Source organism: Pantherophis guttatus, chromosome 1 (genome assembly GCF_059756535.1).
Source record: "Pantherophis guttatus breed Tessera chromosome 1, ASM5975653v1, whole genome shotgun sequence".
Classification (NCBI taxonomy): Eukaryota; Metazoa; Chordata; class Lepidosauria; order Squamata; family Colubridae; genus Pantherophis; species Pantherophis guttatus.
In genome coordinates this window covers 316,070,193-316,090,725 of record NC_142063.1, presented here as the reverse complement: position 1 = coordinate 316,090,725, position 20,533 = coordinate 316,070,193, and the positions used below count along the sequence as shown (strand labels likewise).

At 42.6% G+C, this 20,533-nt stretch overlaps 1 protein-coding gene across 8 annotated transcripts in view; it reads left to right on the top strand.

Moving 5' to 3' along the window:
• The window catches only part of BCL11A (BCL11 transcription factor A), a 222,148-nt gene that overhangs the window by 103,281 nt on the left and 98,334 nt on the right, over positions 1–20,533 (top strand). For 2 of the 8 annotated variants that reach the window (XM_034427321.3, XM_034427319.3), the window contains exon 3: positions 9,903–10,052. The exons of 5 other annotated variants lie outside the window; for them this stretch is intronic. In XM_034427321.3, coding sequence (XP_034283212.1) covers positions 9,903–10,052 — 150 coding nt within the window. Of the gene's footprint in view, positions 1–9,902; positions 10,053–10,103; positions 19,711–20,533 lie in introns of those variants that run through there. One more of the 8 variants, XM_060692612.2, reaches the window with a different exon arrangement.

Genomic DNA, 20,533 nt, shown 5'->3' with positions numbered 1-20,533 from the left:
GATTTATGAGGAATAAATGAAAAAAGAAGCAGTTCTGTCCCCATTCAAGCAGTTTTAAGATGGGGATTGTATGTATTCTAGGAAAGATATAAAATGGAACAGTTGGAAATAATGGAAGTTATTGAAACTGGGGTCTTTATCACAGTGGCATCAAAACACTAGTACTTTCATCCAGAAAACTTCATGGTTCTATTGCAGATGGTTTTGTATCAATAAATTACAAGTTTTTGTACTTCAAAGGGCACTAGTTGCTTAGAGCTGCTAAAATGTGACCTCTGCTGTTATTGGCTGATTTGCCTTTTACTCCTTCATTTCTGCAGGGAAGAGCCTGTTGGTGTAACCATTAAAGATTCGTACTAGAAACAAGGAAACCATGATTTCTAGTCCCACCATAGGCATGAAGTCAATTGGGTGACCTTGGGCCAGTCATTTTGCTGGCCAGGAATGTTACAAATGGTGATCACATGACTCAGGGACAGCACAACTGTTAAAAATACCGCCACTTGTCAAGCACCTGAATTTTGATCACATGATTGCTTGTAAGTGTGAAAACAGGTTGTAAATCACTTTTTCCAGTGCTATAATATAACTTATGGAGAATAGTTACTAAATGAATAATTGTAAGTCGAGTACTACCTGTACTTTCATTGCCTTTATAAGATTAACAGTATGGTAAATTCATTCAAGCAAATTACAGATCTCATGAAAGAATTTCTGATAAGGTTTAGGAAATGACTGTAGTTCACGAAAAGCAGCATGAGGTACTTTCCTTGTAATCAACATGAGATGCAGTAAATGTTTATTTGTTGCTCATTTGTTCGTCTCCCTCAAAATTGCTATGTTGCAGTAGGAATTTTTCAAAAACACTGACCTTTCAACTAGAAAGTCTAAGTTCAAATTGTGCCTTTATAGTGGGAAAGCTGAGAAGTTAAGTTTTAAATCAGAATCCTTTCAGTAAATAACACAATGCAGTATGTTGTTACTGTACAGTTAAAGGCAATAGGCATAAACATTTCATCGTCAATAATATATTTCAAATTACAGTAGATCTTTGCAGTCAGCTTTCTTCTTTGTTCTGAGCTCATTAGGTGACATTAATCAAGCCATCTTTTTTTCAACTCATCATCCTCATCTATGAACTGATAAATAATTCTGGTTATACTGTCATTGTTAGTGGATCTGTAATAATATCCCAGCATGCCATTTAATGAAAATGGAATCTTAACATTGAAAACCAACTATACAATAGGTTAAATTCATCATTACAATGAACATTTTTGTTGTTTCTGCTAAAATCAATTTAGTCATGCTAAGTACTATCCCATATTCAATAAGCAGTTTTGTCTAGAAGTGTTTGGAGCTAAAACGCTGGGAGAAAAAAAAGAGGAAAAAGGATATCTGCTATCTTGAAACCATTTAGGTAGATTGGTCTTATATTTGAAGAGATGAGGTAGCGCAGTGGTTAGAATGCAACATTGCGGGCCAATTCTGCTGCCTGCTAGCAGTTTGATTCTCATGGGTTTAGCCTTCCATCCATTCCAAGGTCAGTAACATGAGGGTGCAAATTGTTGGGGGCAATATGATGACTCTGTTAACCACTTAGAGAGGGCTGTAAAGCACTATGAAGCTGTATATAAGTCTAAGTGCTATTGCTATTTATTTGTTTGTCAGCATTTTATCCTATGTTTTCTTCATGAGCTCAAAGCAGTTTATATAGAGTTCTGTCTCATAACAGTTTTGTGAAGTGGGTTGGGCTGCGAGAGACTCACTAGGACTTCTTCTAAAACTTAGTTTAATATCGTAACACTACCCCTGTGAAAGTTTCTCATATCAAATACTTATTAAAGCTCCTTTTCAGATAAACTGTTTTTTAAAAAAAGGAAACAGAACACTAGCATTATGACCAATGTTAATAAGCAAGCCACCAGTACTTCTGGCATGCATAAATAGTAACTTTTAGGTGCTTTATCTGAAGCCAGACAAGTAGATATTTTAGAAAATGCTTTTTTATTATTTAAACACAGAATACATTATTAACTCACATAGTATTTTGCACTTTGTCTGATTGAGTGATGCTACATGGGAAAAATGAATGACATCAGAAAGAAGAAAATGCAGATGTATAAGAAATACTATTTGTGAATCATTTGTCACAAAGTTCTGATATTCAAATCTCCACTGAACTTAATAAGTTGTCCATTTTGCATCAGTGTCCATAGATCTTCTGCCAAAAAATATTGCACCAGAAAATTTACCATATAGGAGGATTGCTTTTGATCCCCCCCCCCCCAATATTAATTGCTGTCTCTGTACCAGAAGTAGCTGAAGCATCTTTATGCATCAGTATGGCAATGTATGTGTTCAAAGTCCTCTTTTGCATTAAGAATAAACAATAGCAATTCTACTTAAGGTTTAAGTGTTTTAATTTATTTTTAAAGGTTTGCTATTTAGAAAACTTGCATTGTTATATAAATGTGGTTGCAAGCAGAAAATTGAAATATTTTTATTGCTGTAAACACTATAGAGTAAACATTATTATGATTAAGACATATCTATAATAAATCTGCCTTCATGAGTACTCAAGATTTCAATCCAATAGTTTAATCTCCTATAAATTCCAGCACATAAAGAAGATGACACTGCTTTGTGATGTCAGAAATATCAGGAATACCAAAAGAAAGGAAAAGCATTAAGAACCTGCCCCGTGCCCTGTGCCCTTACATATGCAAAAAAAAAACCCTGTTCAGATTCAACTTTGGAGTATTTGAGGACCTTTACATTTTACTAATGGATGAGGTTTCCCTCTTTAAATATTGTTTTTCAACAGCAACATTTTTATTATATTTTTAGTCTATATCATTAGCTAAATTACCAACATTTTCTTTGCAATAAGCCCTCCCTTTAATTGGTTTCAATGAAGTCTGCATCAGGCTTTTAGCCACAGGCTAAAGTTCAAATCAACAATTCAGTTCATTGATTTGACGTTTTGCCCCACCCTTCTTTGAGATTTTGGGAAATTGCAACTTTTCACGAATACATATTGTGAAATATAAAACTTCATCCTGATTCAACTTAAATCACATAAGTCAGTATGTATGGTAAAAACAGAAGTAAACAATAGTTAGATTTGGTATCTAGGAAAAGAAGAGATAATACAAATTTGCTTAAGAGTATAAGCTGGTGTGTAGAGACTAAGCATGACTGGCCTGTAGACTTTCCCACAATATAGTTTATTATGTCCTGTGAAGTTATCTTGTTGAATGTGGTTTGCAAAGGAACTTTTCTCAGCAGCTGTTTGTAGCAGGTATTGCTTGTAATGAGAACCCTTTGTTTTGCTAGTCATGTGTTTACACACATGCTTCTGTATCTGGATAATTGAACTACTAGTAAATGTCTTGTTAGCTAGCCTGAAGGCAATCATATGCTAGTCATAATCCAGAACTGAATAATTCCAATTCCAGTTTCTGTCCTGGAGTTATTTTAGAAGAATTAAAAAATTAATAGAAATCAAAAGTGAAAAAGTTAACTTGAACTAGATTCATGACTTTTTATCATTGATTGAATGGATGGATGGATGGATGGATGGATGGATGGATGAAAGAATGAATGAAGTATTACAGTCAAAGACCAGTACAATTAAAATGCTCAAAGAGTATCTAGCTAAAGAAATATTTCCCACAAATCCAGAAAAAGAAATAGTTTGTAAAAAAACCACAACCCTAGTATTCTCCAACAAACATGTTAGGAATATACTTATAGAAGCTTATAATACTGTCAAAGGTCAAGCTAACTGGGAATTCTGGGCAAGAATGATGTAAACCATGATCCCAGATCAGGATCAAAGAAACGTTGGTTAAATATAATATTGAATCCAGTATACTTAAATGTCAGTGTGTAGCTCCTGGAATTCAGAAATTCTTGAGCATTAAAAATATAAAATACTTTAAAACTACTGAACTTTTAATTGGGGCCCTGGATATTGATGCTGGCACTTTGGATCTCTAGAATTCTGTCCTGTTCCTGAGGTTAGGAATTGCTGTAGAGAAATGGGTATGAAAGACTCAGATTGCCTGTTAGATTTCTCCTCCTGTTAGATTTCTCCTTTTGGTATGAAGTGCTTTGCAGAGAATGTAATGCTCACTTCACACATTAGGGCTTTTCTTGGGGAAAAGTATGGCCAGAGGCTGAAGTCCACACAGTAAAAATTTGGCTGAAAAACAGTACAGTACGTACAAGAGCTATCCTTTTTTCTACCTCAAAACCTCTCAAAAATGATAAAATGAATCAGATTCTCAGCATAGTTGAACATTAAATATACTCAGAACAATTACAATGAGGGAGAGGGTTTCCTCTGGCTGTATGTTATTTCAGCATCACCAGCCAGCTTTTGTTCTCCGTAATGAGGGAAACGTCTGTCACTCTGGGGTTCAACGTTCCATGCAGCATGTGACCGAGTCCTATAAATTAACATAGCTCCGCCCTCTTGGCCCAGTGTTTCGACTCGGTCTATGCTGACCGGTCGTGTCTCCCTTGTAGCCATTTTCATTCGTCTCCTGCTGCAACCTAATTGTTCCTGTTTTTCAATTTTTGGATTCTTCCTCCCTCTTATTTGTTTTTTTGCCTATCTCACTTGTCAGCACTGCATTCGCCGCCTCGCGCTCCCCTCAGCCATCGGGTTGAGCGCGGCGGCGCTTTTTGCGCACCCTTTCGCCTGAAGCCTCCAGCCATAGGGTAAGACTCTTTGAATTTGGCAGCTATTTACAGTGGGGAGAGCGCTCCTGGATCGCTACTCGGCCTGTGGGTCTGCGATCGAGCCTCATTCCCAGCTTCGGCTCTCTCGCGCTCTCCCGATTGCCGCTTTAACAGCCCTTCGGCTGGCGGTGTTATTTCAAAGTGACTGACAGCCCGGATTGCTTCTTAGCCGCGATCGCAGTAATAGCCTTGAGCTAGCGATCTTCCTATTGCCGCCTGGATCGCTGACCCAGTGATCCTTGCTACAGGCTTCAGAGCTGGGTTTTGGCCCCTTTTCCGTTTCAATACAGCGGCGGCAAATAGCTATTAGTGTCAGCAGCCATTTTGACCTGCTTGCTTGCTGCGACTCCTAAAATGGCGGCTAAACATCAATCTGCCTCACAACATTCGAGCAGAGCTTCAAAGACACCGGCTCAGGATGATCCGTTGGAGGGTCCCTCCCCTAAGCAGCCCAAGTCCCATCGGGGCAAATCCACCAAACCTGCCTCTGCAATTTCTAAGGATGAGCAGCGGCGCCACAAGGCCATCGAAAAGGCCTTTACCAAAGCCCAGTCTCACGTTGAACAGGCCAATTCTAATGCGCCAGTTGTTTCCTCAAGGGCTCGGTCTCCAGCTCCATCATTAGCATCTAGTGCTGCCCAGGAGCTTTCGCCAGATGGTTCCATTGCGGCTGAGCCGCCTCATTTACCTGGCTCTGAGCCTCTGTTTCAAACAATTCCTAATACTGAGGCTCCCCAGGGGACAGTCACGGACGACCCAACCCCTTTGGCTCCTCCTGTGGTGTTTGCTCCACCCATTCCAGAGGCCTTTGAGCTTATGCTGGCTAGGGTCATTAAACAAGGACTTGCCCAGTGTCTACAACAAAGCAATCCCGATCCTGAACCTCGTCTTTTGCAACATCATCAACCAGACCCAGCCGGAGATTCTGTGTCTGAACTAGATCCGGCGGATTCCGTTGCTTCTCCGGACCACGCTTCTCTGTCTGAGTTGGATGAGGTTCCTGATTCGGCCCTATCCGATGACGAGGGACCGGTTTCTGATCAAACTCCTTTCATTGGGCTTTTCAAGCCGCAGCTTTTTCGTTCATTGTTACGTAAAGCAATAGTGACTACTCGTCTGGGCAATGTTTCTTCTGCTCCACCGGATCCCGTTATTCCTGATCCAGCTTCGGCTGTCTTTGCGGAGCCTGCGGTCGACCTGGACACTATCCCGGCTCCCAAGCTCTTCTTGGATGTACTTCAACGCCAGTGGAATTTACCAGGGGCTGGCCCTAGTCCAAATAGCCTTGACAAGAGACTGTACAATTCTGCTCCCACCCTGGCGGATTTGTTGCAGCCTCCTCCGGTGGACGCCCCAATAGTGGCTCTGTGCAATTCCTCTCATCCCGCTGGTCCTCCCGAGGACTCTTTGCGTCTGGAAGATCGCAGGGCTGAGAAGACTTTGGTCAAGGGGCACCAGGCGGCTGCCTGGGTCATCAAGGCCTCGTCATCGGCCTCGTTTTTCAACAGAGCCGCGCTGTTATGGATCAAGCAGCTTCAGGACCGTATTCAGCCTTCCGACTCGCGGTCTCGTCAGGATTTGAACAAAATCGCAGCAGCCCTTGAGTATTCAGCGGACGCCACTCTTAACGTGACTAGATTTGCGGCAAAAGCCCTAAGTTCTAACGTGACTTCGCATTGTCTCCTGTGGCTACGCAACTGGAATGCCGACATGCGAAGCAAGTGGCAACTGGCTTCCGCTTCTTATACTGCAGGCTCTTTGTTCGGACCTCCATTGGAACCTCTTCTTTTGGAGACGAGAGACCGACGTAAGATTCTTCCTTTGGTTTCCAGACGCTCTGATTCTTGTTTTTCAGCTCTCCCACGGAACCAGTCCTTTCATGCTCCCGACTCGGGTACTTACCAACACTGCTTCCAATGTCCCTTTCCTGCGAGATTCCACTCCCAGGACAACCAGGTTAGACAGGGAAACAGGTTCTTTCCTAGGCGTTCCTTCCGGGGGGGCAGGGGTCATTTCCAACGTAGATCCCGCTAATTCTGCTCCCATTGGGGGACGCTTGTCTCTTTTTCTCCATCAGTGGGAGGTTTCTACCTCTGATGCCTGGGTCCTGTCTACCATTAGGTCCGGACTTTATCTAGAGTTCCTTTCCCCTCCTCCTTCTGTTTTTCTTCCCTGTCCCGTTTCCCGGGATGTCGCTAAGAGGGCCTTGGTGTCTTCGGCTATTTCCCATCTTTTAGACATTAGGGCCATCCAGGAAGTCCCTCGGGAGCAGTGGGGCCAGGGTTTTTATTCCCGTTTGTTTCTTGTTAAGAAGTCCTCGGGAGGGGGTGTGTGGCGTCCCATCTTAGATTTGAAGGCTTTGAACCGGTATGTTACTTACCGTCGGTTCAAAATGCATTCTTTGTCCACCATTTTGGAATGTATTCACCCAGGGGATTGGCTCTCCTCTATAGATTTAACCGAGGCATACCTTCACATACGTATTGCTCCTTCCCACCGTCAGTATCTCCGTTTTAGTTTTTTAGGACGGCATTACCAGTATAGGGCTCTCCCCTTCGGTCTTTCTTCTGCTCTGAGGGTCTTCACTAAGATTATGGCCGCCCTCATTGGGCATATTCGGACCCTCTCTATACGTTTGCAATTTTATTTAGATGACATTTTGGTTCTGTCCTCTTCTTCCTGTTTGGCCCAGCAGGATTTGTCTTCTGTCCTATCCATTTTGCAGGCTCATGGCTTCTCGATTAACTGGGACAAGAGCCAGCTTATCCCTGGTCCCCGTATTATCCACTTGGGGGCTTCTATTGACACAGTTTCTTCTATAGTTTCTCTCTCCCCAGAGCGCCAGGTCAGTCTTTCTTCTCTAGCGTCTCAGTGTTTGGGGGAGGGTTCTTCTTCAGCACTAAAGCTTTCCCGTTTATTGGGCAAAATGGTCTCCACCTTTGGAATAGTTCCCTGGTCTCAATTACACAGCAGACAGCTCCAGTGGTTTCTGCTCCCTCTCCAACGGGCCGGCCGCAGTTCTTCTCTCGTCCTCTTCGGTTGTCCCCGCAAGTTTCTGCTTCCCTTCGGTGGTGGACTTCAGACGCCATCGCACGAGGCAGCTTCTTTCGGGAACCTCACCGCCTATCGCTGGTGACAGATGCCAGCCTTCTGGGCTGGGGGGCCCATCTTCTTCACCATGAGGCCCAGGGCCTTTGGACGGTGCGAGAACGTCAAAACAACATCAATTTTTTGGAACTGCGAGCGGTCCGTCTAGCTCTCCTTCATTTTCAGCATCTCATGGAGGGCCAGGACCTCCTTGTCCTGACGGACAATATTTCTACAAAGGCCCACATCAACAGGCAGGGGGGCACTCATTCCCGGTTGCTTCTAACGGAGTCTCTGCGTCTGGGCTTATGGGCCGAACGTCACCTCCGGTCCCTCAGAGCAGACTACTTTTCGGGGGCCTTAAACATTCAGGCGGATGCCCTCAGTCACCACATACTGGATCCCGGGGAATGGAGCATTCCACAGGCCCTATTTCAGAAGATCATCGACAGGTTTGGGACGCCTGTTGTCGATTTGTTCGCCTCCTCATCGAACCGCTGGGTTCCTTGGTTCTTCTCCTGCTATCCGGATCCTCGGATGGAAGCCACGAACGCTCTCCGCAGTCCCTGGTCTTCCGGCCTCCTCTATGCGTTCCCCCCTCTGCCACTTCTGGCGAAGGTGATTCGGAAACTCCTGGAAGAGAGGGCAGAACTGATTCTCATTGCCCCGCATTGGTCTCGTCAACCGTGGTATGCGGATCTCCGCTCCCTGTCGGTAGCAGCTCTATGGCGCATTCCTCGAGCCTCTCTCTCTCTCTCCCAGGGGGCGCTCCAGCATCCGGATCCGTCGAGCCTCCAATTGACCGCTTAGAGGCTGAGCGGCGCCTTCTGACCAATGCCTGCGTTCCTACGCGAGTCATCTCCATTATGCAGGCTGCCCGCCGTGGTTCTACCACGCGCATCTATGAGGCGACATGGACCGCTTTTTCTTCCTGGTGTCGGCGGAACACAGTAGATCCTCTCACTGCTTCTGTCACTGCAGTTCTTTCCTTTCTACTGGAGGGTTTTGATGCTGGTTTGGTCCCCTCTACCCTGCGCCGGCAGGTGGCTGCTCTTTCTACGGTCCTAACATGTGGATCTAAAGACTCTCTCGCCCGTCATCCGCTCATCAGGACTTTCATGCGTGGAGCGACTAATTTGCGGTCTCCAGTGGTCCACAGGTTTCCTACCTGGAATTTGAATTCTGTCCTTCGGGCTCTTATGGATTCTCCGTTTGAGCCTCTCCGCGAGGTTTCTTTGCATTTTCTATCGTTCAAAGTGTTATTCTTGGTGGCGATCACCTCGGCTCGTCGTATTTCAGAGTTGGAAGCTCTCTCCATTCGCCAGCACCTTTGTATTTTCCACAAGGACAGAGTGGTTCTCCGCCTTGACCCGGCCTTTCTCCCCAAAGTGAACTCCCTTTTTCATCGATCTCAAGAACTGGTCCTCCCTAACTTCTGTCCCCGTCCGTCTCATCACCTCGAACGTTCCTGGCACACTCTGGACGTACGACGAGCCCTCCAGATTTATATTTCGCGGACAAGCTCTTTCCGTAAGACGGAAGCCCTGTTTGTATCGTTCCAGTCGGACTCCATTGGTACTTGGGTCTCGGGACCTACTCTGGGCCGCTGGCTTCGGGCCATCATCGCGACGGCTTACCAGCGTCTCGGTCTGCTGGTTCCTCCTCGAATTACGTCACATTCCACCCGGAGTGCCGCAACTTCTGCAGCCTGGGTTACCCGCGCTCCATTGGAAGAAGTCTGTCCTGCGGCCACTTGGACATCTCTCACGCCGTTCATCAGGCATTACCGGGTGGATTCCTTTGCCTCATCAGACGCTGCTTTTGGCTGTTGGGTCCTGCAGGCGGTTCATCGCCCGTGACTTCGGCAGATCCGGTTTTTCTTTCTCCCGCCCTGGAGGACATTCAGCTCTGGTATGTCCCCAGAGTGACAGACGTTTCCCTCATTACGGAGAATGGACGTTGGTCTTACCTGATACGTCCCTTCTCGTTGTAGGGAAACGTTTGTCACGCCTTCCCTGATGGGTCTAAGGGGTGGGAGGTGTACTAATTCTTTCTCGTTCTAGGGAGACACGTCAGTCTACGCAACGCCCTCGCCGAAACACTGGGCCAAGAGGGCGGAGCTATGTTAATTTATAGGACTCGGTCACATGCTGCATGGAACGTCGAACCCCAGAGTGACAGACGTTTCCCTACAACGAGAATGGACGTATCAGGTAAGACCAACGTCCATTTTGTTTTGCTTTGTCTTTTAAATGTTATTGATTACTTAAAAGATCAAGTGGGAAAATAACAGATGTTCATGCTTTATGTATATAAGGTCCCATGTTCAGTCCGTAGCATTTCTAGCTGAATGCATCTTTGGTAACTGATTTAGAAAGGAATTCTGCTGGAAATCTTGATGAGCTGTTCTTAGTCAGAAGTTGCAATGTAATGTTAGATCTCTAGCCTGCATCACTTCAAGGCAATCTGTTATGATTTTTTTCTGTAGAAATTATTTTTAAAAGTATCTGCAAGAAGGCCATGGAATTGCCTATGATATATTCAATATGTATCTTAAGCTGTAGCACTTTATTATCATATAGGAGTGAATCCCACTGAACTCATTGAAGTGTACTTGTGAGTTGAGAATTGCAGTTGATAGTTTATATAAACCAGACCAGTAGTGGATAGGAATGTATGGCAAAAAAGAATAGTTTGTAATTTCTTTTCATTTAGGCATTCTTTCTCTGTAACAATAAATTTTTCAAAAATAATTATGTTTTTCTGGTTAGAATCAGGTTTGGATGGGAATTTAGACATCTTCTAGGCCAAATGGGAGAGTGCCAAGAAAGCCAGCTTGGATGACTTTTGGCCAGTTACTCATCTCAACCCAATCCACCTGACAAGGTTGTTGTGGGAAAAATAGGAAGAAAGTTCGATATGTTTGCTGCTTTGAGTTATTTATAAAAATAATAAAGGTGAGATATAAATAAATAAATAACAATAAATCCCTGGTAGATTTTTTATTATTATTGTTTTCTAGGTTTTTTTAAAAAATACTTAAATGTATATGCTTCTCATCTCTCTCTGAAAAGCAATTCTGGATAGCTTACAATTAAAATTGTATAGATAGAAAATATTAAAAATACTGAATACATTAAATATTAAAACAAGCAGCCAGAAAGGTAAGATCAGTACTAGGGTTGCCTCTACTGAATTTTGCACCTTAGATCTAAGTCACCTTACTCATCGCAATTTTTTTCTTGGTTGTAACAGAAATACAAATCTTTTTTTGAGGTACAAAAGGGCAGAAAAACAAATCGTTAGAAGAAATTTCCATCTGGGTTCAGTTCCAAGTGGGGAAAAAGACATTGGAAACATGGAAACTGTTTGGAAAGATGGTTTAATGGTGGACAGGATCACATGGCTTGAGTTCCTGAGCAGAAAAGGGCAGAGATGCTGAAAGTGCCTTGGTTTTATGCCCTCTGTTGGGCCCCACCCTAGAGCTTCCTGTTCCTGTGTAAGAAATGCACTCCGATTGGTGGTCAGACTCCCAGGGGGCGGGGGTCTTAGCTAACTTTGTAGACTGTCTCCCTCCCAGGCTTGGTTGAGCCTTGCTGTCTGATGTAACGAAAGGGCTTTGGGATTCCTATTATGGCTCTGCCTGAAGTAGATAGTTCTTTGTTATGTAGAATTGACTGGCTCAGGCCTTAATGGCCCATTGACAAGTGGGGGGTGGGACAGAGAGCTGCAGGGAGCTGCTTTGTCTTTAAAACATGTTTCTCCTTTTCTCATCCAGGGAAATATAATATTCTGCCTTTTTAACATTTTCTAAAATATCTCATTCTTCTAGGAGAGAGGTGGGTGCTAACTTCCTACAAAATGAAAATAAATGTCATTGAAATGAATATTCCCCTGTAAATCTGTTCTGCTAAGTGACTTAGATAAATGGTTGGTAATTATAACTGGATTGGCCATCAGAAGTTTTAATACAGATGCCATTGCTGTTTTGGTGATACTCAGTTCTGCTTTCCCATAATACTGTACATAAATCAGAAGAGTACATGTTCTGAATATCTGGATAATGTGGGGTGGTAGATGAAGGGCACCTCCTAATAGTAGCTTTGTTCTGGATGATGGGTTAGATTGTAACCGTCCTCCAATCTTTTCAAACTGCCTTCCCCCAAAAGATTCTTTCTAATTTTTAAAAATTATTTTTCTCTGCAGTTCCTGGGCAGATCCAGTCCATTTTTAAATTTGATTTTTCTTTTGTGAGTTTCTCCTACCACAGCAAATTTGGTCTATTCAGCTTTCAGTATTATTTCAGTGGCCAAATGTACAGAGCAATCTATTCACACTCAATTTTTAAGAAGACTATGGAAGATAACCAGAGGTGGACTTCACATAATTTAACAACTGGTTCACCTAGTGCAAAACAAAAATGTGAACGCGCACTTAACATATAAAAAATTAAACTTTTAAAAAATATTTCAGGATTAAGAATAAGACATTTTCACAGTGACCTCTCACAAAAGATCCAAAGCTCTGGCTAGACTACTATTTTTTAAACTTTTAAACTTTATATTTATGCAAAATATTCCAGGATCAATAATCGATATGTCCATGGGAGTTGGTAAACTCCCCAATCTAAACCTCAAGAGAATTGTCAGCCTTTCTCAACCTGATGACCTCTAGATGTATGGATTTCAGAGCACCAATAATTCTCCATACCAGTAGAAACAGCAGCCAGGAATGAGTTAACTCCATCTGTCAGCAGATGGACTGAGTCTGCAATTTGTTAAACCATGCCTCTTCTTCTTGCCTCCCAGCTTTTAGGCTTGCTCTAGCTGGACAGACGTGTTTTATCGAGCTGACCATTCCTGACTATTTCCAACTACAAACTTGGACAACTCTTTCAAAGATTGTCAGGGACGGCTCCCAGTTCGGCTGGTTGAACCTCCCAACTTATTCCAGCGTGAAGGGTGACTCAGCCCAAGCCCGCTGAAGGCCGCATGGGCGGCGAAGAGACTTGCCAGCTGGCAGATCTCAGGGCAGCGCTCACGGGCGTTGCCCCGAACTGCTGACCCATCAGGGACCTGAGGATTTGGCCCCATTTGCTCCACAAAGGCAGCACCCACGAGCATGGCTCCGTAGTGCTAGCCTGGAGGGCACGGCAAGACGGATCGGCACATTTTGAAGCTAAAACAGAAGGCAGTGCCCATGAGCCTGGTTCCATAGTGCTAGCCTGGAGGACGCGGTGTGGCAGATCGGCACCATTTTGAATAGCCAGTAAGACTACTCCAACAAAGAGACTTGAGGTACAGTCTTTACAGAACAGCCGAGCTCTGATAATTGAGTGCAGGGCCAGCGTTCATGAGCATAGCTCCGCGATGCTGGGCCCAGAGGCTTAAAGGCCTGTTTCCCTTTAATGTCACTATTAGCGGATTGATTTGAATTGAAGCCTCGGCTGCCCATCCCTCTTGGAGCCACAACCGAGGCACACTACAGAAGGGGCCCAATTTGGTACGTTTGGCTCTTTGAGCTTAGTATGGCTACAGGCACAGACAGGGACAATAGCATGTGTCACCAGGCCTAGAATCCTTCTTCAGGGTTTCCAAAGTGGCCGCTGCCTTTCCTGGGCATACCCGATCCAGTTCAAGGTCAGGTCTTCCTGACAGGATAGTGACCATGAGGCAGGACCTTATGGGTCAAGACCAGTGATGGGTTTCAAATATTTTTACTACCGGTTCTGTGGGTCTGGCTTGGTGGGCGTGACATGACTTGGTGGGCGTGGCAGGGGAAGGGATCAGCTGGGACTTGGGAGGCAGAGAATAGATGGGGGCGGGGCCAGTCAGAATTTTTACTACCAGTTCTCCAAACTACTCAAAATTTCCGCTACTGGTTCTCCAGAACTGGTCAGAACCTGCTGAAACCCACCTCTGGTCAAGATCCTCAAGGTGTGGCAAGGCTCAGGCACAAACAAGTAAGCCACCTAAAAAAGCCTCTAAGGCCTCAGAACGAGAGGCACAAAGCCATAGAGAGGACCATCCAGAAAGCCCAGAGGGAGGCTGATAAGAAAAAGAGGAGCCTCCAGGGCAAGGAGCATGCAGGTTCGCAACCTTCTGCCTCAGGGCAGTCTGCAATGCCAGATTTTGGAGGAATTACCTGCAATAGCATGGGTTCCAGATGGCGACATAGAGCAAGCTCTTGATCTGCCCAGCAACAGTGGGCTGCTATTTGGCCCAATGCCAGCTCCAGGTCTATCTGAGCTCCCTTGGTAGCGACCTTTATTCTTGTTTTCTCTGTACCTAAGCACGTAAATTAACACGACTATCCACATTTCAAAAATTATTCAGAAAAATGCTTTGGATTTTATATGAACTTAATTTCTGTCAGCTGTTCATGAAAGCAGCTGACCTTTTTTTTAGGCCTCCACATGAATATAGAAAAAGCAGATGCAACTGCTTTAAGGTGCCATTGAGTTGTAGATGTGTGTGTAGGCCAGAAAATAGACAATTTTAAACTAAAACAATTATTAAACAAGGAAGTGCTGTGCTTGCATGTTGTCTAAAGTATTCTAAATTTTGATGAATGAAGGTACCAAAGGAAGCATAAGAACAAGTTTATTACTGAATGATGTTTTCTTTCTCCTTTCTTCACCCCTTGTTCTGACATCCTGCAGCTTCAAATAACACAACTCACAAACTCAGTGTCAGTCGTTTCACCTGTTACGAAGAGTCTAATTTTCCACCTTTGCTTTTCTCTCTACCCTGCATCTGCACATACTTCCTTTTCATCCCTTATTTTGCATTTGGCTATGCTTATTGAACACTTAATCTCTGGCCTTCTGTCTGTTGCAATATTATGTTTTTTTAATCATGCTTATTTATGTATAAGGTCATAGACAGTATTTCAGCACAAAATTTAGAATTAATTCATAATTGACTCCATATGTATGTGACTGTTTATTTTTATAGTTTGCTAATTTATTTTTAAACAGCTTAGTTGAGCCGCTGCTATAGCCATGTTTTAGTATATGGAGTACTAGTTGCTATGTGAAAAGAAATGCAGTTGCTTTTTGATCTCAAATCTAGAGCTAAATAAGATAATGCAATCTGGTAATAGTTTAATTACATTGATTGAACATCTAAGCTGGGATGTAAAATGAATTTGAGATGTACATGCTTACCTTGTGTTTTTATAAATACAATGCATTGTGAAATAATGTTTAGAATCCTACTTATATCTTTGGCAAGATGGAAATACTGTTCTTTAAAAAATCAGAATGAGGGATGTCTTTTCTTATTATTTCTAGATTCCAAGATTTTGATGGCTCCAATCCTCTGAATCTCTAACAAATCATTGAAGACCTGGCTGTTCCCCCAGGCACTGGGTTCATAGTGAAGTTGAATTGTGCTACTATCTATAAGGGTTCAATAGTTAATGGGTTATTCTTGGGTTCTAGGGTGTTATGTTTGGGAGTTTGTTTACTTTTAATCTTGTACACCACACAGAGTTTGTGTGAGATGGGTGGCTTTCTAAATTAGATGGATGGATGGATGGATGGATGGTATAGGTCTGTGATGGTGAACCTATGACACACATACCAGAGGTGGCATGCAGAGCCCTCTCTGTGGGCACGCGTGCCGTCACCAGCTGCTCTTCTGGGTTTCGTTGCTGGCCAGCTGGTCCAGCGTGCAAGCACACCGGCCAGCTGCTCTCTTCTGGGTTCTGGCACATGCATGCGCGCTGGTCAGCTGGTCTTCGAAGACCAGTTGTGTGGTGCGCATGTGTGTGCTGGAACCCAGAACAGAGCAGCTGGCCAGTGTGCATGTGTGTGACGGAACCCGGAAGAGCAACTGGCTGCCACGCACATGCTCACCGGCCAGCTGCTCTCTTCCGGGTTCCAGCACATGGGCATGTGTGCACGCTCCAGTTTCAGCACTCGGTGCAAAAAAGGTTAGCCATCACTGGTATAGGTTGTTAATCTGTCATTTTCAGCAAGTGCATTAGACACCATGTAGTGAAATATTGCAATACAACAAGTTTTTAGGATTTTTTGTTTTACCTAGCTAAGAGTAGGACACTTGTACTTTCATCCAGGAAACTGCACTTTTCAATTGTGTATGGTTTTGTGTCAATATGTTACAAGTTCTTGTACTTCAGAGCCCTAAGTTAGATCTGATAGATAAAATGTGACTGCTGTTATTATCTGACCTGTCTTTTACTGCTTAATTTCTGTATGGAAGAGCCAGTTTGGCATAGTAGTTAAGGAGTCAGACTAGAAACCAGGAGAGGGTGAGTTCTAGTACTGCCTTAGGCATGAAGCCAGCTGTTGACCTTGACCCAGTCATTCTCTCTCAGCCCTATGAAACAGGCAATGGCAGGCCATTTTTAAAATCTTGGCAAGAAAACTGCAGGGACTAATCCAGGTCAGAAGTCAAAAAAACCTGACTAAAAGGTAAAGAAAAGAATAGGACACATTGAGGTGTGTTGGCATTACTTCTGAACTAAAGTGAATAGGTTTATTTCTTTTATGTAAGCAGGTAAATTTCAGTATAGAAATTTGTGGTGCCTTACAAATAAGTTCTCAGAAGGTATGTCTCAAAGCATCCTACTGGCTGGTTCAACTAGATGTACATTTGGCAAAATCCTGACAAAAGAACCAATTTTGTTTTAAGATATTTTGAGAAAGTTTTACATTCAGATGACAAACCAGAATCAGTAAAACAGTTTGAAGAAAATTGCAAATGATATTAACTGCTAAATCTGGTTTTGTTTGAGATTGCAGTTTCTCCATTGCTGGATGATTTTGACTATGTAGTTCGAACTCAATGCCAGGCAAGATCAGATTTAAAATATGATGTGGATCATAGAACACTGGGAAATCCTTGTCCAGAATGATTCCATAAATATATCTTGCCTATACTTAGGAAACAAATATGTATTTACTTTCTAATTTCTTTGCTAAAGAGAAATATTGAGCGGTCTTAGCTCTGAATGCAAAAGCTATTTTTTGTGTGTAGCATGGACAGTGAATAACTATTTGATCCCCCAAACATGTCCACAGCTGGCTGGGGAAGCTGTTGATCCACTCAGGATGCAGTCTGAAAGTTGACAAACAGCCACCTGAATGTTGTGTTGGTTGAAATATTAGTGGAAGAAGAGGGTGTGTGAGCTGGCAGAACAGTTTCACATGTATTAGTATAAGTGAAATATTTGTCTAGCTGACATCAGCTCTTTTAGACTTTGTACTTGAGTAATTTCCCAAGTTGGATTTTATTAGCAAATAAAATATACTGTATAGTTGAGTTTATCGATCTGTGAAGAATTCTAATTCTGAGTTACAAATACACTGTTATTGTGCAAAAGCCAAGTACAGGCCCTAAAGAGATTTGTGAAATTTTAAATAGAATGTAGGATATATATGGTAAGGAATTTAGATCCCATATATAACATCTTGATTAGCAAAATCATTAGCAAAATCTGAAAATCAGAGTTTCTTTTTGTCCAAGGTCAGCTATGAATGCATGGATTGCCCTGAGTAATCCTCCTCTGTGTCAATCTAGCCTACTTCACAGGTTGTTATGAGAAGAAATACCAGGAGGGAAAACAATGTTCTGTGCTTGGTCCTCCAGGGAATGAGGTCTTTGTTTTTCATTTTCATTTGTTATCCATTCTACGATTCTAAGTGCAAGTGCCTCACACAAATTAATCGGAAGGGCTTTGGTAGATCAGAATAAAGATTGATTAATGCAGCCTTCTCTTGGGTACATGATGTCTCTGAGAAGATCACAATCACGACTAGAAAGGCTTGATCTGTTTCCTAAATTGCCATCCATGTGCTCTTTTTTTTGGTTCCTGAGGATCATACTTAGTTGGTGGACAAGATTTGCATTATAGGAATAACGTACGGGAAAAGCTGAATGCAACTTCTGATATATTCTTTTTTCATTTCAATGGGGTATTTTTTACAGTGTTTCTATTCTCAGGCTTACATAACCATTTAATTTATATTTTTTAATCTCGATTGTCTACCTTCTCTAACATGTGCTGTGAACCTGATAGTCCATTTAGCTTATAGGACAAGTATGAAGTAGTCCCTCTAAATCTATCTGAATTTGGGGCCATCACTGTGTCTTGAGGCAGTAATTCTATAAATTTACTATATATAAAGAAGTTTTTGCATGGAGATGCAAAGTTTGGAAGAATTGCATTTATTTAAAGCATATTCAGTTGGCTTTTCAGTGACAAGGCTGCCAAAGCAGCTTAAGGTCAAAAGGGAAAAATGTTATTAAAAGAAAAGGTTAATAAATGGTGATTGTCAACTTCATGTTTTTCTCTTTCTTGTAGAGCAGATGATTCTAATGATAAATTCATGCTGACTTTTTATACCTCTTGTGCTGATGATAAAGAATATTGTGAGAATCATAGGAATGCGCTGCAAAATCATACATATCAAGATTTTATAATTAGTGAATAATCTTTACCACTAGTAGTGGTGTAATAGTGTCACTGTCACCAGCATTACAATTACCATATTATAATTATTATTTCCCCCTTTCAAGATTTTAGTTTACAAAGCGAAAACTAAAAGGTCTATCCAAGGAGTTTACAATTAAATATTCAAGTCTTCTCAAATCTTGACTGTTGGCTAGAAACATGATCAAGTCATTGAAATCCTGCTTAAAGAGAAGAATTAAAGCATGCAGGTTAACACTGAAGATATCTCTTTGGGATAAATTCTCCCACTCCCTCTTTTTTTCCCTTCATGCTTTTCTTCCTGAAAGAATACCTGCAAAAGACTTTGATGTCTATGGTTATGAGAGAGATAAGCACACACAAGTACATACTCACAAGCATATATGTGCTTGTTTGCGTGTGCACACACACACGGTTTTCTTCTTGCTTGAGTGTTTCTGAATGAATTGGGCTGTTCTTAGATATTGACCTAATCCTCTGCATAAACAATTCTCTAATAAAATACTAGAAATAAAGGAAACAATATATCTTGGGTCTCTAGTAAAAGGGTTCAGGCATTCCAACAATGGGTCTTTTAGGATAAATGAGAAAGAGCTGGAGAGTTCTTTGGTTTTCCTTTGAATGCAGGTTTTTATCCCCTTTCCCTTTTCCTCCCTCCCACTCACATCGTTGTTAGTGAAGTGATCATTAAGATATGAATGAATCTTGGAGTTCAGCAGGAGGAGGCATCTGTACTGAATTTGATTTGTTGAAAAGCACCAGTTAGTACAAACCAAAAGTCAAGGTATGTACCTTTTTCAATAATGTTAGTACTAATGAGAAGATTCATCTCGTACCATCAGTTTCTGCCTATACTTTAAAATTTTATATTCAGTTTTTATGTTTTTAACATTTTATCTGTACACAGCCCAGAGTCTCTCTATGTGAGAGATGGGCAGTTTCTAAATTTCAAAAATAAATAAAAATAAAAATCTGTAGGAGAAAGAAAAGGGGAGAATGGCTTTAAACTTGCTCTCATATTTTTATGGCAAGATCTCATGTATTTTCAAGTATCTCTAAAATACTTCTATTTTATCTTGATCACTTACTACTTTCTTATACTGCTTGTTTCAACAATTGCTTCATAGAACTTAAATTAGAATGTGGTTTAGAAGTAATAAAACCTCTCCCCATTTCTATTCTTCACCATATACCCGTGATGGCGAACCTATGGCACGGATGCCACCTGTGGCACGAGGAGCCATTTCTGTGGGCATGCGAGCCGTCGCCCTAGGTCAGCCCCACCGCGCCTGCGCCTCCCGCTGGCCAGCTGATTTTAGGATCTCTGCTGCGCATGCGGGAGACATGCGTGCATTCCCATGCTACACCTCCCCTCCCAGGAGTCTCCACACGACCTGTTTTGTATGCCAGGTAAGTACAGGGCTCGTGCGGAGGCTCTGGGAGGGCGAAAAATGGGCCTACCAGAAGTCTGGAAACGGGCTGTTTCCGACCTCTGGAGGTTTCAGGGAGGCCTGCTAGGCCCAAAATGGGGCACGGGGGGGGGGGTGTTGCGCAGCATGCACGGGGGGGGGGGGGTTGCACATGCCTGCAGTGTGGGGGTGAGATTGCATGCACATGGGCGTGGCGCGTGTGGGGGCATTGCATTATGGGTGTGGACAAATGCGATAGCGCACGCGCACACACTTTTGGCACCCGAGGAAAAAAAGGTTAGCCATCACTGCCTATACAGTATATAAATAGATACATGTAATATAGACAGACACCCATTTATACATATTGCCTTTTGCTCATCTTTTTTCCAAACGAAAATATTCCGAAATGGATTAAAATGGATTTGTTTCAAGCCCTTGAACATTTTGGTTTCCCTTTTTCTGTTCAGTGCTATTTGCTTTTGAGGTAAAATTGCAACAATTTTAGACAGCTTTCTGTTAAATTGTCAGATTGCAGATACAGCCATCCAATTTCTGACACCTCCATAATCTTTTTAATTGTTTTTTTAGACTTAAGTATGTTAATGCCAGCATTATATTTAATAATCTAGCTGGTAGCTAGAGGAACCATGAATTCCATGCAGGTATTCAAGTGGGCTGGTAGGGAAGGAGAGGCCTTCTCTGTCTCATCCACTACTTGACACTCATGGTGATTTTTTAGAAAGGGAAATCCATATCTTAGTATTTTCCATCTTTGTCATCCTGTTAAGTAGAAAGCAATTGTTCCTTCCAGATCTATTCTG